Below are 14,796 nucleotides of genomic sequence, written 5' to 3' on the forward strand. Positions count from 1 at the left end.
CCCTTCACATATCGGAGACTCTGCACAAGCTTCAGGTTTGTATCTGCACCCAAAAGAAGCATATCTATAGTTTTAAGTGTTTTGAGTTTAGTGTTTTTCTTTGGGTTTTTCCCCTCAACTGTACCCGGCCAATTACCCCACTCTTCCCAGCCGTCCCGGTCGCTGCTCCACCCCCCCTGCAGATCCGGGGAGGGCTGCAGACTACCACACGCCTCCTCTGATGCACGTAGAGTTGCCAGCCGCTTCTTTTCACCTGACAGTGAGGAGTTTCCCCAGGGGGACGTAGCACGTGGGAGGATCATGCTATTTCCCCCCTCCCCTCCCCGAATGGGCACCCTGACCGACCAGAGGAGGCGCTAGCGCAGCGACCAGGACACACACCCACATCCGGCCTCCCACCCGCAGACACAGCCAATTGTGTGTGTACGGATGCCCAACCGAGCCGGCGGCAACACGGGGATTCGAACCGGAGATCCCCGTGCTGGTAGGCCACAGAAGAGGCCGCCACGCGACCCGGAGTTTAGTTTGAAGCGGCAAACAAGACATCACAATCCAGATCAACACAGGATAAAAATAATGACACGGCTAACTGTGCCACAGCTCTTACTTTGATTCTTGGCCTGGTAGTTGTTGCAGGTCTCGTCGGGGATGCCTTTTTCATGGGCGTAGGCGTACACGCCGAGGTGGTCTCCCCCGTAGCAAGAGCCCGCCCTGCCACAGTCAATCACGTTCTGAACCGACAGGTAGGCGGACGGCCACGCCCCTTTGCGCTTGATGTTGATCCGGTCTTGGACAAAAACACAACAACGGCATTAGGCAACTGCTCAAGCGTAACATCCGTTAGGGCTGGCCGTAAGTCTGTTAAGGCCGCAGCGCAATTTCACAGGAGGGACGCCAACGTGCACGTGACCACATAATACTCCGTCCACCCATTCACCCCACTATCCGCGCTAACCACTGCGCCACCGTGCCGCCCTATAAGACCCTGTGAGATACACAAAACTGGTTGTGTGTTAAAATGAATACTGAACGTGAGATAAGGGGACGGTGAGGGGAACAGGACATAGATGAAAAAAAAATACAACAATGGGAGCAGGTTGTAAATTTACCAAGAGGGGGGTAGAGTCCTTCATACTGTATGCATAACTTCTAGAGATATTATGAAATAATCATATCCTATCAGTTACACAACTACATAGTAGTGGTGCTAAGAAACAACAACAAACCTTGCAACAATTATAACAATACAAATCCGTTCATTATTTCCCCCCTATCATATAGGCAACGTGATGTCATTTGTTAATATATTTACTTAGCGTACTTCACTGGGACTTGGGTACGATAGTGAAATACAGAAAGATATCCAAACATATAGGGTACCAAATTTAACGTTTTATTTTATACTCGGATTTGTCAAACGAACCTCAGTATGGGTGTAAGGGGAAAGGGCGTCGTACATTGGCCTCTATTCAGTATGTGATTGTGAAGCTCTCTGGGGCTGAACTGTGAGTTAGTGTTCTGCACGGATAAATACGACCTGACTTGTGCGCAGACTGTATGCGCGTTATGTTACTGCAGTCCCATTAGCTCTTGCAGCTTTAATCGCCTGATTACATCCTACGTTTAGTTGCACGAAACAACATTAAGTTGTCTTCGAGTGGCTTTTGCAGCTGGAAAAGCGCTATTAAAAAAAATGCAACTTGACTGACTGATCGTCACTTTTGCTGAGACAGTGTCAAGAGTCAGGAAAGCAAGGCGCAAAACGAGGAGCTTTTTGGAGACGGATTATCAATTTGTGCAGATTTGTAATTTTTCTTCAATCTCTCGTGATTTGAATTTTCCATCCATCCATCCATCCACCCACCCAAACCGCTTATCCTACTCTGGGTGGTGGGGATGCTGGAGCCTATCCCAGCAGTCATTGGGTGGCAGGCGGGGAGACACCCTGTACAGGCCGCCAGTCCATTACAGTGCTCAAACACACACACACACACACACACACACACACACACACACACACACACACACACACACACACACACACACACACACAGATTGATTTTATTTTTTTCCACTATTTTTATTCCATTTTTAATTTCCATCATTACTATTGGTTTTTTTTTACTCATGACAAGGTAAGTCGTTGAGTAAGGCATACCCTGATGTGTAAAAAAGAAAAGTTTATTAATTAACGAGATTGTGTAGATTGAGCATCAGAGAGGGGGCAGGATATTATAAGTAGAAACTTCCTCCTGCTCCTTCTCGAACATGTAACGTTTGTTTGTTTGCTGTGTTTAAAACAATTACATTTTGCTTTCTATGTCTGAAATAAAGACCTACCTCACCTAACCTAGGACGACCCCCGAAGTTGGACCACCCCGGAGCTCGAACCCAGAACCTTCTTGCTGTGAGGTGACCGCACTAAGACTTGAATGTTGACGTTTCCTATCTATCTATCTATCTATCTATCTATCTATCTATCTATCTATCTATCTATCTATCTATCTATCTATCTATCTATCTATCTATCTATCTATCTATCTATCTATCTATCTATCTATCTATCTATCTATCTATCTATCTATCTATCTATCTGTCTGTCTTATCTATCTATCCATCTATCTGTCTGTCTTATCTATCTATCCATCTATCTGTCTGTCTTATCTATCCATCTATCTATCTATCTATCTATCTATCTATCTATCTATCTATCTATCTATCTATCTATCTATCTATCTATCTATCTATCTATCTATCTATCTATCTATCTATCTATCTATCTATCTATCTATCTATCTATCTATCTATCTATCTATCTATCTATCTATCTATCTATCTATCTATCTATCTATCTATCTGTCTGTCTGTCTGTCTGTCTTATCTATCTATCCATCTATCTGTCTGTCTGTCTGTCTATCTATCTATCTATCTATCTATCTATCTATCTATCTATCTATCTATCTATCTATCTATCTATCTATCTATCTATCTATCTATCTATCTATCTATCTATCTATCTATCTATCTATCTATCTATCTATCTATCTATCTATCTATCTATCTATCTATCTATCTGTCTGTCTGTCTGTCTGTCTTATCTATCTATCCATCTATCTGTCTGTCTTATCTATCCATCTATCTATCTATCTATCTATCTATCTATCTATCTATCTATCTATCTATCTATCTATCTATCTATCTATCTATCTATCTATCTATCTATCTGTCTGTCTGTCTGTCTTATCTATCTATCCATCTATCTATCTATCTATCTATCTATCTATCTATCTATCTATCTATCTATCTATCTATCTATCTATCTATCTATCTATCTATCTATCTATCTATCTATCTATCTATCTATCTATCTATCTATCTATCTATCTATCTATCTATCTATCTATCCATCCATCTGTCTGTCTTATCTATCCATCTATCTATCTATCTATCTATCTATCTATCTATCTGTCTGTCTGTCTGTCTTATCTATCTATCCATCTATCTGTCTGTCTTATCTATCTATCTATCTATCTATCTATCTATCTATCTATCTATCTATCTATCTATCTATCTATCTATCTATCTATCTATCTATCTATCTATCTATCTATCTATCTATCTATCTATCTATCTATCTGTCTGTCTGTCTGTCTTATCTATCTATCCATCTATCTGTCTGTCTTATCTATCCATCTATCTATCTATCTATCTATCTATCTATCTATCTATCTATCTATCTATCTATCTGTCTGTCTGTCTGTCTTATCTATCTATCCATCTATCTGTCTGTCTTATCTATCTATCTATCTATCTATCTATCTATCTATCTATCTATCTATCTATCTATCTATCTATCTATCTATCTATCTATCTATCTATCTATCTATCTATCTATCTATCTATCTATCTATCTATCTGTCTGTCTGTCTGTCTGTCTGTCTGTCTGTCAGGACTCTACTTGTTCTTCTGTGCTCCATCCTATAGCGGGGATGATCACCTGCGAGCGCGCTGGTCGCCCCCATCGCCCAACACGAGCCGCAGTACTGTGGGATGTGCTGGTTGCGCGTGGTGCTCACGTAATTCCTCCCGTGCGCGTCCCTCCAGTCCCACGACGGAGGCAGCGCGGGCACGTCCGCGTGTTCGTGGGGTCTGGGATAAGTCCTCGGAAACGGAAACGGAAATCACCATGACTCATTTTCTACTTATTCGTTTATTTTTCTATTTGTATTTACCAGACGGCGTCACGCTGGTGGTCTGGTCGGAGGTAAAGAGACACGAGACGTGTGATCCACGCCCACGCGGACACCTTTCCGCGTGATTCTGCCACTTACTTGACGCGCGTGGGTCTGCCGTCCCTGGTGGGCTTGTAGCACGGCTCGCGGATCCCGCTCACGCCGCCGTTGCCCTCCGCGGTTTCCGGACGAGCCCATGCATAACATAGCAGCAGCAGCAGCAGCATCACGGTTTGTGTCGACGCCATGTTGGCCTGCCCCCCCGACTCAGCTGACGCTTGTATAGAGCGCCCTCTACTGTCCGCAAGGCAAACTGGCGTTTCCCCATTCCCACAGACGAGCGCACAACCGTACGCGAGACGGAAGACAAAAGCGCGTGACACAGGTGTAAACCGCTCGTTCCGTGAATTACACCCCGAGACTTGCCCCCATGTGTTCTGGTCTTGTGCTTTACATATAAGTTGTGGAAAGATTGTTAATCATTTTATAGTTAACATCGTTTTCTCCGATTTTGCTCTTTATTATAGAAATATTATATTGGGTTGCTGTGATTATAGTGAGCAAGACATTAATGCATTTTTTCCCTGATTAATCTAATTCTACTTCTTGCCAAATTCCTCATTCACGAATGTAAATTTACAAACAAACAAAAAAGCCCAATTTCTTTGTATATATGAAAGAAATACAACAATATTTGTCAACGATTTCTTCCCCTCGAAACAAGAAAGCTATCAAAGCAGTGAATGTTTGCGATGCCTGTGATGTTTTTAAGTGGGTTTCCTGTCATACACTCGCGTTTTTTCCACCCTCATTCGATTCTGTTGCCTGCTTTTGTTATTATGCATGTTAACAGTTTGAAATAAAGATTTACTAAAAAAAAAAGGTAAAAAAAAGATAAAAGCACGTAGGCACAAGAATAAACAGCTAAATTAACTGGTTAAATGTGATGCATCACTAGGACCTTGTTTTTTGCAGGCACAGCAGAAAACTTTTGAATACAGTTCATTTCCTGATAAGGACTACATCATAACCTTATGGAATAATGCAATGCCTAATGACCTGTTGTGTTCTTTATTACGATAATATACAGCTCTTAACTAATAAAGTTATCGATATATTAGAGTCCATCACCAATCAAGGTCCATTTTCGAATAGGAAGCACTATTGCTTTGCCTTTTAATGATTAAAAAAAACTATAATAAAATCAGATGTGCATTAGGTACCTGATGAACACTTCACAGGAACATTATCTGAGCCACTCACCAGTTGTTGCTTGTTAAAAAAAAATCGATCTTCAACTTTGGGTCTCTGCTCTGATGATGCACATCCAGGCCTATGCAGCGCTAAGAAGAATCCATCCATGTTTTGGTCCACATCGGTGTCCAGGTCTTGAAAACTGGGTGGGGTCGGTAGATGGTCTTCCTCTGGTGGGTGATTACATGCTTTAAAAGCAACGGTAATTCTAATACTAGTACGAATATGAATATGAATGCTGGTATGAATATTAATAGTGATACTCATACTAATGCCTATACTAATACTAACACTAATGAACCTGTATCCTATAATGAAGTGATCGCACAAGGTGTTTTATGTTTGTACCCCAAGTCAAACCTGATGGATGCACAAACCTTCTTGGCCATTATGGTGGTCTCTGATTTTTTATGCTCTCGATGTCTCACTTAGTCACTGAAAAGCCACATTTAAGTCCTGATAAAGTGTCCGTCTGGTGACGAACACCTTCAGGCCCAAAATACCCTTTTCATCCTGACTAAAAATTAAAACTGCTTTCTCATTGTGTCTTGTACTGTCAGTGGTCCCAGACATATCGGCTCCGGCGCACCCAGACTGAGAGGTGGTTGGTGTTGTCTGCTGTCCTGACAGAAGGAGGGGGAATGAGGTGCTGATGACCTTTGACCTCATCACTGCTATGTTGAAAGCTTGAACTATTCTCCACTCAGGGACACAAGCTCAGGCCACTGAATCGATTCAACATGACCACTCTGTTGTCAGTCTTGCCTTGTTAGGAGAGTCCAGGCTTCAGTTAAACTACTTGGTTTTCAGGTTAGCTGCGAGCTAGCGGGCGCTTTGTTCACCAGGCCACAGAAAAAAACCATCATCAATGGTGCGTCTACATCCAGGAGCCGTCACGTCTTCCCGTGTCCGCTCAACGAACAATCACCTCGACTCACAACACAGCTGCACATGTACGCCACTTGAAGGCTTGGATGGGAGTTTCGCCAAGCCCAGCACCTGCTGCCTCTTGTGGGACAAGTGAACAGAAGACGCCAGCTAGTCTAAAACACCGCCATATACACAGACCCTTACTGCCACTCTGTCCAACCCCTATGAAGATGAGCCAACCTCGAGTCTATCGGCTACCCTGGGGAACGGAGGAGGCTGTGTTCTTACCGAGGGACCCCAAGGAGCTGACCGCTCTCCTCTTCTTTTTCCTCAGCTCTCCTTTTCTGCTTTTCCTTATCAACCCGATCTGTGCAAGGCTTTCTTGAACGGGCTAGCAGATTTCAAAGAAAGAAGGAAGGAAGGACAGCCCATCTTTTCTCGATTTGTCCCCTTTTCCCCTTTCTTCTGAACGGACGATCATTGTCCCCGGTCATCATAACCCTAATCTCTTCTTGAGCCTGTTTTGCCTTTTTGTTTATCCAAGGAAACACCCTTGTTATTGCCAAGAACAACTTTTAAACAACCACTTTTTCCCCATTCGTTATTTACAAGACTATTTTTTGTCATCCATGTGGACTACCCCCACCTGCCCCTTAAGTGGTGATAACCACTCAGAGTACATTTTAAATTCTGCATATCGTCATCTCTCCCCAAGAAGACTACTGCACTTAATTTCTAATCTTTTTTTTCCTTTGGCAAACACATTTGATTTACAATCCTTCTGACTGTCTTGAAGGCTGTCACTATATTATAGCCTACAATTCCCCCCCTCCCCCCCCTCTTGCTTCTCTACGATATTTTTGACAGTCTCAGAAGACTTTTTGAACATCTCAGAAGCCCAGCACTTTGCTTAGCTTTTTCTGGAAGAACCTTTTGAGTCTTAAACCGACCGGCCCCAGTAGAGATCACCTATGACTGTCTTAGATTCCCCGTCACATACAACCCACCAACGCCCAACTGAGTAGATCCATAGAGGACCTGAAGGCCTACGGAGGGCAAACCTCGGTGAGAGTTTGTGCTGCTACATATGACAAGACCCCGATGGAACAGGAAGAAATACAAGTCCTGGATTGGCCTTTTTGATGATGGCTCAGCCCCCCTGGACCAGGTGGTTAAAGACTGGCTGAACCTTCTGAAGACTAAATCTAGAGAGGAGCCTGGCTGCTGTGTGGCTGTTGACTGTGTAGCTGGACTGGGATGAGCTCCTGCGCTGGTGGCCCTGCTGGCTCTACCTGGGTGTGGAATGGAGTATTAAAACTGAGTCTTAAAATGAACCGACTGGCCCCAGTAGAGATCACCTATGACTGTCTCAGGTGGGAGGAAGGACGGCTGGGAAAGCACAGCCCGGGATTGTAAATAAGGCCGCCTAAAACTGTGATACCGGCTCTTTAAAAATACCGTTCCCAGTTGTTTTAAGTCGATTTTTTGTTGTGTTTCGGCTCGATTTGTCGCCTATTTTCCATGTGGTTTTCCCACCACCGGTATAATGGCGAGCTCGGCTAACTCGAACCCAGTGGTGAGGAGCAATCTCTAAGCAATGTTTTGCTTTAGTATAAATATTTCTGTGAGGAGATTAGTGCTGAGACATCCATTATCTGAGAGCTGCTTCTAAAAGCTTACCAAATTTAATCAACAAATTAAAGAGAAGCAGGTCCTTCTGCATGGGGGGATAGAGTGAAGCGTCTAGCTTAGAAGAGATAGGGACGAGACACGGTACAGTATTTTGTGTAACAGTATATAGGGGATATCGGTATCGTTTGCAAAATAGTGTCTCCGGGCACGGTACAGTACCAAGAAACAGTAAGTGTAATTGCAGCCGTTCCATGTGCTTTTATTTGAAATACTTGCCTTTATTTTGACACTCAAAACCGGAAGTAGTGCTCGTTAATTCCGCAAACTTCACACAAGGATGGAGAAGCGCCTGTAGTAGTACTGTTACCTCGCTAGTTCGTTGTTTGTTTGTTTTTGGTCAGTCTATGCTTTTTAGTTTTTCCACTACAGTTACATATTAAAGAGTGCACGTAAGATTGAAGAAAAGTTGATGTTCAAGCATCGTATTTGGACTGAGAAGATTGCCTGGGAGGAATATCCAAGATGACTCATGTGGAAAACGCCACCCGACATGCTTACATCAAGATCGTGGGAAGAAAGAACAAGAACAAGGAGTAAGAAACAAACAAGAAAGGTCAAATGAAAATAAAGGAGACAAAGACCAAGAGTCTAAATCTATAGAAACACAACAAGCTACCTCCAACCGAGCTGTTCAAGAGAAGAGTAGCACTCATACCTCATCAATTGTTCCAGTCTATGTCTCTACGACAACGGAACCAGACAAGGAAGTTCTAGTGTATGCTCTGCTTGATAGTCAGAGCGACACAACCTTCATCTTGAAGGATGCAGCTGAGACACTGTGCGCCAAGAAAAAGCCAGTAAAACTCAAAAGTGTCCACGATAACATCAAAAACAAAGGTGGTGAACAGCCAAAAGGTGCAAGGACTACAGGTAAGAGGCATCAGCTCTGACACTAAAGTCAAACTCCCAACAACCTACACCAGGGATTATATACCAGCAAATAGATCCCATATACCCACAAGCACAACTGCAAAGTCCTGGCCTCACTTAGAACATCTGGCAGATGAAATGTCTCCTGAGCTCGACTGCGAAGCAGGGTTGTTAATTGGCTATAACTGCCCCCAAGCCTTACTTCCCAGAGATGTCATCATTGGCAATGAAGACCAGCCATACGCACAAAGGTCTGTGTTGGGTTGGAGCATTATCGGCTACAGCTGTGCTGACATTGACCATGAGCATGAAGATGAAATCGGTGTGAGCCACCGTATCATCATAAAGAAAGTTCTACCAGCTACCAAGCCTCCTTCTGAGCTCAAGCCTGAGATCCAGTTTGTTTGTAGAACCCAAGTCAAGGAAATGGTCACTCCGGCAGATATACTCAAGGTCTTTGAGTCAGATTTCACTGAGAAACCCAGTGAAGAAGTTCCAATATCACAAGAAGATATTAAGTTCTTGGCAAAGCTGAAAGAAGGCATCAAGCAAAAGCCAAATGGGCACTACGGGATGCCATTGCCTTTCAAGGAGGAGAGGTCTCTGTCAGACCGCCTTCAGAAGTTTTCAGATTGGAGGAGTGCTGTAATGGCCATAGCGAGACTTAAGCGTCTTGCAAAGGAAGTGAAAGGTCTGAAAACAAAATCCAATGAAGCTACAATGCTTGAGGAAAGAAAGGATGCTGAACAATTCATAATCCACGTAGTTCGTGTCTCGACTGCTAAATAAAGCACTACCAAGAGAAGGTTAAACATCAGGGTCGTGGAATGACCATCAATGAAATACTCTCCAATGGGATTTGGATCCTGGGATGTAGTAGTGAAGTGTCATCCCTCATCTTCAAATGCATTAAATGCAGGAAATTCAGAAAGTGTAATCAAGAACAAAAAATGGCCGACCTTCCACCTGAAAGGATGGAAGCTACCCCTCCATTTACATACAGTGGTATGGACTGTTTCGGACCATTTTATGTTAAAGATGGAAGGAAAGAACTGAAGAGATATGGACTCCTATTCACCTGCATGTGTTTCACGAGCCATCCACGTGGAGGTATTGGATGACCTTTGCACTGATGCCTTCCTTAATGCGTTGCGCTGCTTTATTGCTATAAGGGGTAATGTAAGTCAACTACAAAGTGACCAAGGCACAAACTTTGTGGGTGCACGCAACGAACTCCTGGAACTGATGAAAGGGATAGAGCAAGAACGTGTGAAAGAACTAGGATGCAGCTTCATCATGAACCCACCTGCTTCCAGTCACATGGGCGGTGTCTGGGAGAGACAGATACGTACCGTGAGAAGTGTCCTCACATCCATCCTAGACCAATCTGCTGGAAGATTAGACAGCTCTTCATTAAGAACCTTCCTATACGAAGTGATGGCTATAGTGAACAGTCGCCCATTGACCACAGAACACCTAAATGATCCATCGGGACCAGAACCCCTAACTCCAAACCATATATTGATAATGAAGTCGTCAATCATCGCACCGTCACCTGGAGAGTTCGTAAGGGAAGATCTCTATGTTCGAGAGAGATGGAAGGGAGTTCAATTCTTGTCCAATGAATTTCGGACCAGGTGGAGGAAGGAGTATTTGCTAAACCTGCAACAAAGAAGCAAATGGAACAAAGACAGGAGAAATGCTAAAGTGAATGACATTGTCCTGTTGCAAGATGATGCCACGCCAAGAAGTCAGTGGAAGTTGGCAAAGGTCATTGAGGTCTTGCGAGGAGCTGACGGAAAGGTCAGAAAACTCAAACTGTTACTTAGCGACACAACACTAGACAGTAAAGGCACTCGCACAACTAAGCCACTGTACTTAGAAAGGTCCATACACAAAACAGTACTATTGCTTGAGGCTGAGTAAAGGATTAACTCTTCAATAAGAGTGTTTCGGTTTTCAAAGTATATTTGTTTATTCACATCAATGTCTTATAAGGTCCTGTTAACAATGTCAAGTTTCATTGAGAATCACACATTGTGTGATGGTGGGAGTGTAATTGCAGCCGTTCTATGTGCTTTTATTTGAAATGTTTGCCTTTATTTTGACATTCTCAAAACCGGAAGTAGTGCCCATTAATTCCGTAAACTTCACACAAGGACTGAGAAGCGCCATCAGTAAAAAGAACTGGATTCTCACATGCAATCAATGGGCGGCATAGTAAGAAACCTTTGAGACAGTGTCCACCAAGACCTAGCTCAGGTGAGTTAGGTGCCTGTTTCAGTAAACAGGGCCAGGTACGGTATAGTACATCCGGATACAGTATCTAAACCCTCTAGCCTGAAGGATAATAAGCTTGCAGATAAAAGCCTGGGCCTGGTTGAGCCCTAAACCGGTCCGCGGTCTCGTAAAACCAACGGAAGGGCCGAGCCACACTCCAGGTTGACTCTCGCTGAGGGACGTGTGACCCACGACACCCAGTAGGGGAGAGCGCCTGTGGACACCCCTTCTGAAGGCTGGGGAGAAACAGAGGAAAGGCGACAAGGTTATCCGAGCCGACCCAACAAGCCTGTGTGACCCACAGAAACTCCGGGACAGAGCCGGCGCCTGACCTCTAAGAAAAGGAAAAAAAACGTCTCTCCGCCTGACTGTAGGACCTACGAGTCAGGCCCCTAATAGATAGCACACGAGTGTAAATGATAACACACTAGTATACATGATAACACACTAGTGTACATGATAACACACTAGTGTACATGATAACACATTAGTGTAAATGACAACAGGAGAGGAGGAAATAAAAATAAACGAACAGACAACATTAGGAGTAAAAACTCTTTGGAGTCTGTGATTTTGCTCTGTGTAATAATAGGGAGATGAGTGCAAGTTAAGATGGAAGAGTAAAACAGACAAAGGGAGATATAGGAGAATAGATAGCTGAGGGATTAATTAAAGAAAATAATAGAAAAAGAAAAAAATTGTTGATAAAAACAAAAGGAATTAGAGGTCACGTTTGAAAAGAGCAGTTCTATCAAGCGGCGTCTATGGCATGGCATTTCATTACCAGTATAAAATGTCTCATACGTTATGTAACGTGAGCTAACACCGGTGCTCAGTCATGAGCAGTGAGACAGTGGAGGGTTAGTTTCATTCTCGGCTCCTCCTGGCAAAAATGACGGTGTTCCTGAGCAAGACCCTGAACTCCTCAATGCTCCCAGTGAGCAGTTGTTATCTTGCATCTCGCATAGTTGACATGCCATCGGCGTATGAGTGCGAGTGTGTGCGAGTGTGTGTGAATGATTTAATTGTAAAGTGCTCTGAGTGGCTTTTGCAGCCAGAAAAGCGCTTATATAAAATGCAACTTGGTTGGCTGGTAGTATGAGGAGGCCGAGCGCTTCGTAAGACTGAAACGTCGTGGGGCGTTCAGCTCCATACAGCTGCTCCACCTGGAGAACTGCAAACCCAAACTGTGTCAATGCACAGAGCTGCTGTCTGCAGCAGTGATCCTTCCTCCTTTTTTGTGTGCAATTTTCATCCTTTCAATCTGACAAAAAAAATTAACCCAGCTGTCGTAAACTGTAATGCTCCGATGGCCTATTAAATTAATTTAAAACACTCTTTTTACAAATGATCATATTCCTGAACCTTACTTGTAAAGTTAGAATTTAAAAAAAAATTCTTTTCAGTTTCTGAAATTCTTGGACTGGTTGAAAATAAGTTTCATAGACCACCGTTGAACTCACTTGGCACATAACAAGCAGTCTTAACTTGAGGGTTTATGTCAGACGATGAAACTTGTAAGTGGAGGCACAATATTTACAAGCTAGGCAGTATATTGATTTTTAATCCCCTTGCTCTGAACGCTTACCGCCTGTCTAGATAGTATGTTCTAGATCGGCACTTTTCCAAACGTGAAAGGAAACCCAGATTAAATGAAAAGCACACGTTACTGCCTCATTTGGGCACCAGCTCGAGAGGCTGGGCGTTAAGAGCTGTTCTGAAAACAACAACCTAAAAACAACTGCTGTGGAGCAGCTCCAGTAAAACCCAGGGGGGACGGGGGTCCGCTGGCAGCGGCTTTGGCTTTCTGTCTCCCTGCTTCTCTCGGAGCTCCTGCACACCCACCCTGTGCAGTGTGAGGTCACTTGACGTCGAGGCTGCGGGTTCACCCCTGTAGCAGGGCGCCATCTTCACTTTCACGTAAAAGAAAACGCTGGCGGCACCCCCCCCCCCAGCGGTTACAGCGGGTAAAGGCTAGTTCCCGTCGATGCAGAGAACGGTCAACTGCGCATGCGCAAGTACTCGTTGCTTCCGTTGTTTGGGTAGGTCAGGGGCGGATCTACAGGGTGGCAAGGGGTGGCAGCTGCCACCTCTGGGACACAGTCTTGCCACCCCAGGAAAAAATCTCTAGATCCACTACTGGGGTAGGTTAAGGTTAGGGTTAGGGCGGGGTTAGGGTTAAAGTTAGCCAATCAGACGCAGAGTAGGGGCGGGTCTTCCTAGAATCCTAGCGTCTGGATGCTACGCGGGGCGTGTGGAGGCGTGGTAGAGGCATTTCGCGCATGCCCAGTTGACCGTTCTCTACTCCCATTTCCGTTCTCTGCATCGATGGGAACTAGCCTCTACCGTTACAGCGCGTGGCCGCGACTGTTGCCGGTTCGACTCAAGCCGACGACCTTTGTTACGTCACAACCCCCCCCCCCTGTCTCCCTCCCACCCACATGTCCTGTCTGCCTCTTCCCTATTATTACCTAATAACGTAAACAAACCTATTCCCCGCGGAGGGACTTCCCTTTAAGCGCAGTCCTCAAATAAGGCGCTTTACAGTCCGAAGCGCCTCCCTCAGTTTGAATCTTTCTGAACGTGACGCAGCGTTGCTAACAGACTACCGTCTACACGAGGCGGCACAGTGCTTATGGAGGTCTACGTCCCGAACATGCACTCAAAAAAGCTGCTCACGATAGACGACGGTACCGTACCACCGCGCATCATCCAGCAGCCCATGCTATCGATGCCTCTCCAGTTTCCAGCGATAAAATAGTGTAAACTACTAATAAGACACGTTAGCCCCTAGCTAACGGGTCTGACTCTTTGGCCGAGCGGTTATTAAATAACCGCTGCCACCAATGTAACCGGTTATTTTCTTGCCCGGTGCGGGATTCGACACGGGGTGTACTACATCACAAGGCGACATCACTAACCGCTCGGCTAAAGGGTCAGACCCGTTAGCTAGGGGCTAACGTGTCTTATTAGTAGTCTACAATAGCTCCGGGAGGTAATTAGTCCACACGTGCGCGGGTATTTCTGAGAAGGGGCCTTTTCCTCCTTCGTCCTTAAAAAAGACTCGTCCACCACGAGCGCCGGTTAAAGACAAAAAAAAAACCTCCGTCCAAACGACGACGCAAAGACCCACGCTGCTTAACACAATGAACGCGCTGTCAAGAGCACGCCACACCAGCAGGTGGCGACATAACTCCAACCCTAGAGCCACGTTGGCCAATCAGAAGCCTGAAAAAAAGTCAACGAGCTAAAAACCCCGTTTTCCGTCTGCACGTCGACCCGGAAGACGGGAGTTGCTGGAAGTCTTCATCCCGGAGTTCCCAGAAGGTCTGTTTTCACTTACCTAGAACCGCGCAGAGGCCAAAACGCGTAGAAAAAGCTACGTTTTCTAAAATGCCTTTTTCTTTTAAAAAACGTATTTATTAAATGCAAGGAGAGCTACAAAACAAGATAGGGAATACGCGTGCAAAAAGAAAGATACAGTTCAGACAGCGGTGGAATGGCGGTGATGACGTTACATCACAGCCAAACAAAAGATTAAAACAGTTGGAGAGCACAAAGCAGCAGATTGGGAGAAATTACAAAAGCAAGGGCCGAG

At 44.5% G+C, this 14,796-nt stretch overlaps 1 protein-coding gene and 1 pseudogene across 1 annotated transcript in view; one reads left to right on the forward strand and one right to left on the reverse strand.

Annotated features, from left to right (window-relative positions):
• Positions 1-4,489, reverse strand: part of LOC130123760 (cathepsin Z) — an 8,392-nt gene extending 3,903 nt beyond the window's left edge. Inside the window, exons 1-3 of the mRNA XM_056293046.1 lie at positions 4,332-4,489; positions 3,998-4,161; positions 608-787 (exon numbers count right to left, since the gene is read on the reverse strand). Coding sequence (XP_056149021.1) covers positions 608-787; positions 3,998-4,161; positions 4,332-4,480 — 493 coding nt within the window. The 5' untranslated portion in view covers positions 4,481-4,489. The remainder of the gene's footprint in view (positions 1-607; positions 788-3,997; positions 4,162-4,331) is intronic.
• A 1,222-nt stretch (positions 4,490-5,711) lies between these two features.
• LOC130124323 (protein tyrosine phosphatase type IVA 2-like) lies at positions 5,712-12,466 on the forward strand (annotated as a pseudogene).
• Positions 12,467-14,796: the final 2,330 nt, after the last annotated feature.

This window comes from Lampris incognitus, chromosome 14 (assembly GCF_029633865.1).
Source record: "Lampris incognitus isolate fLamInc1 chromosome 14, fLamInc1.hap2, whole genome shotgun sequence".
Lineage (NCBI taxonomy): Eukaryota > Metazoa > Chordata > Actinopteri > Lampriformes > Lampridae > Lampris > Lampris incognitus.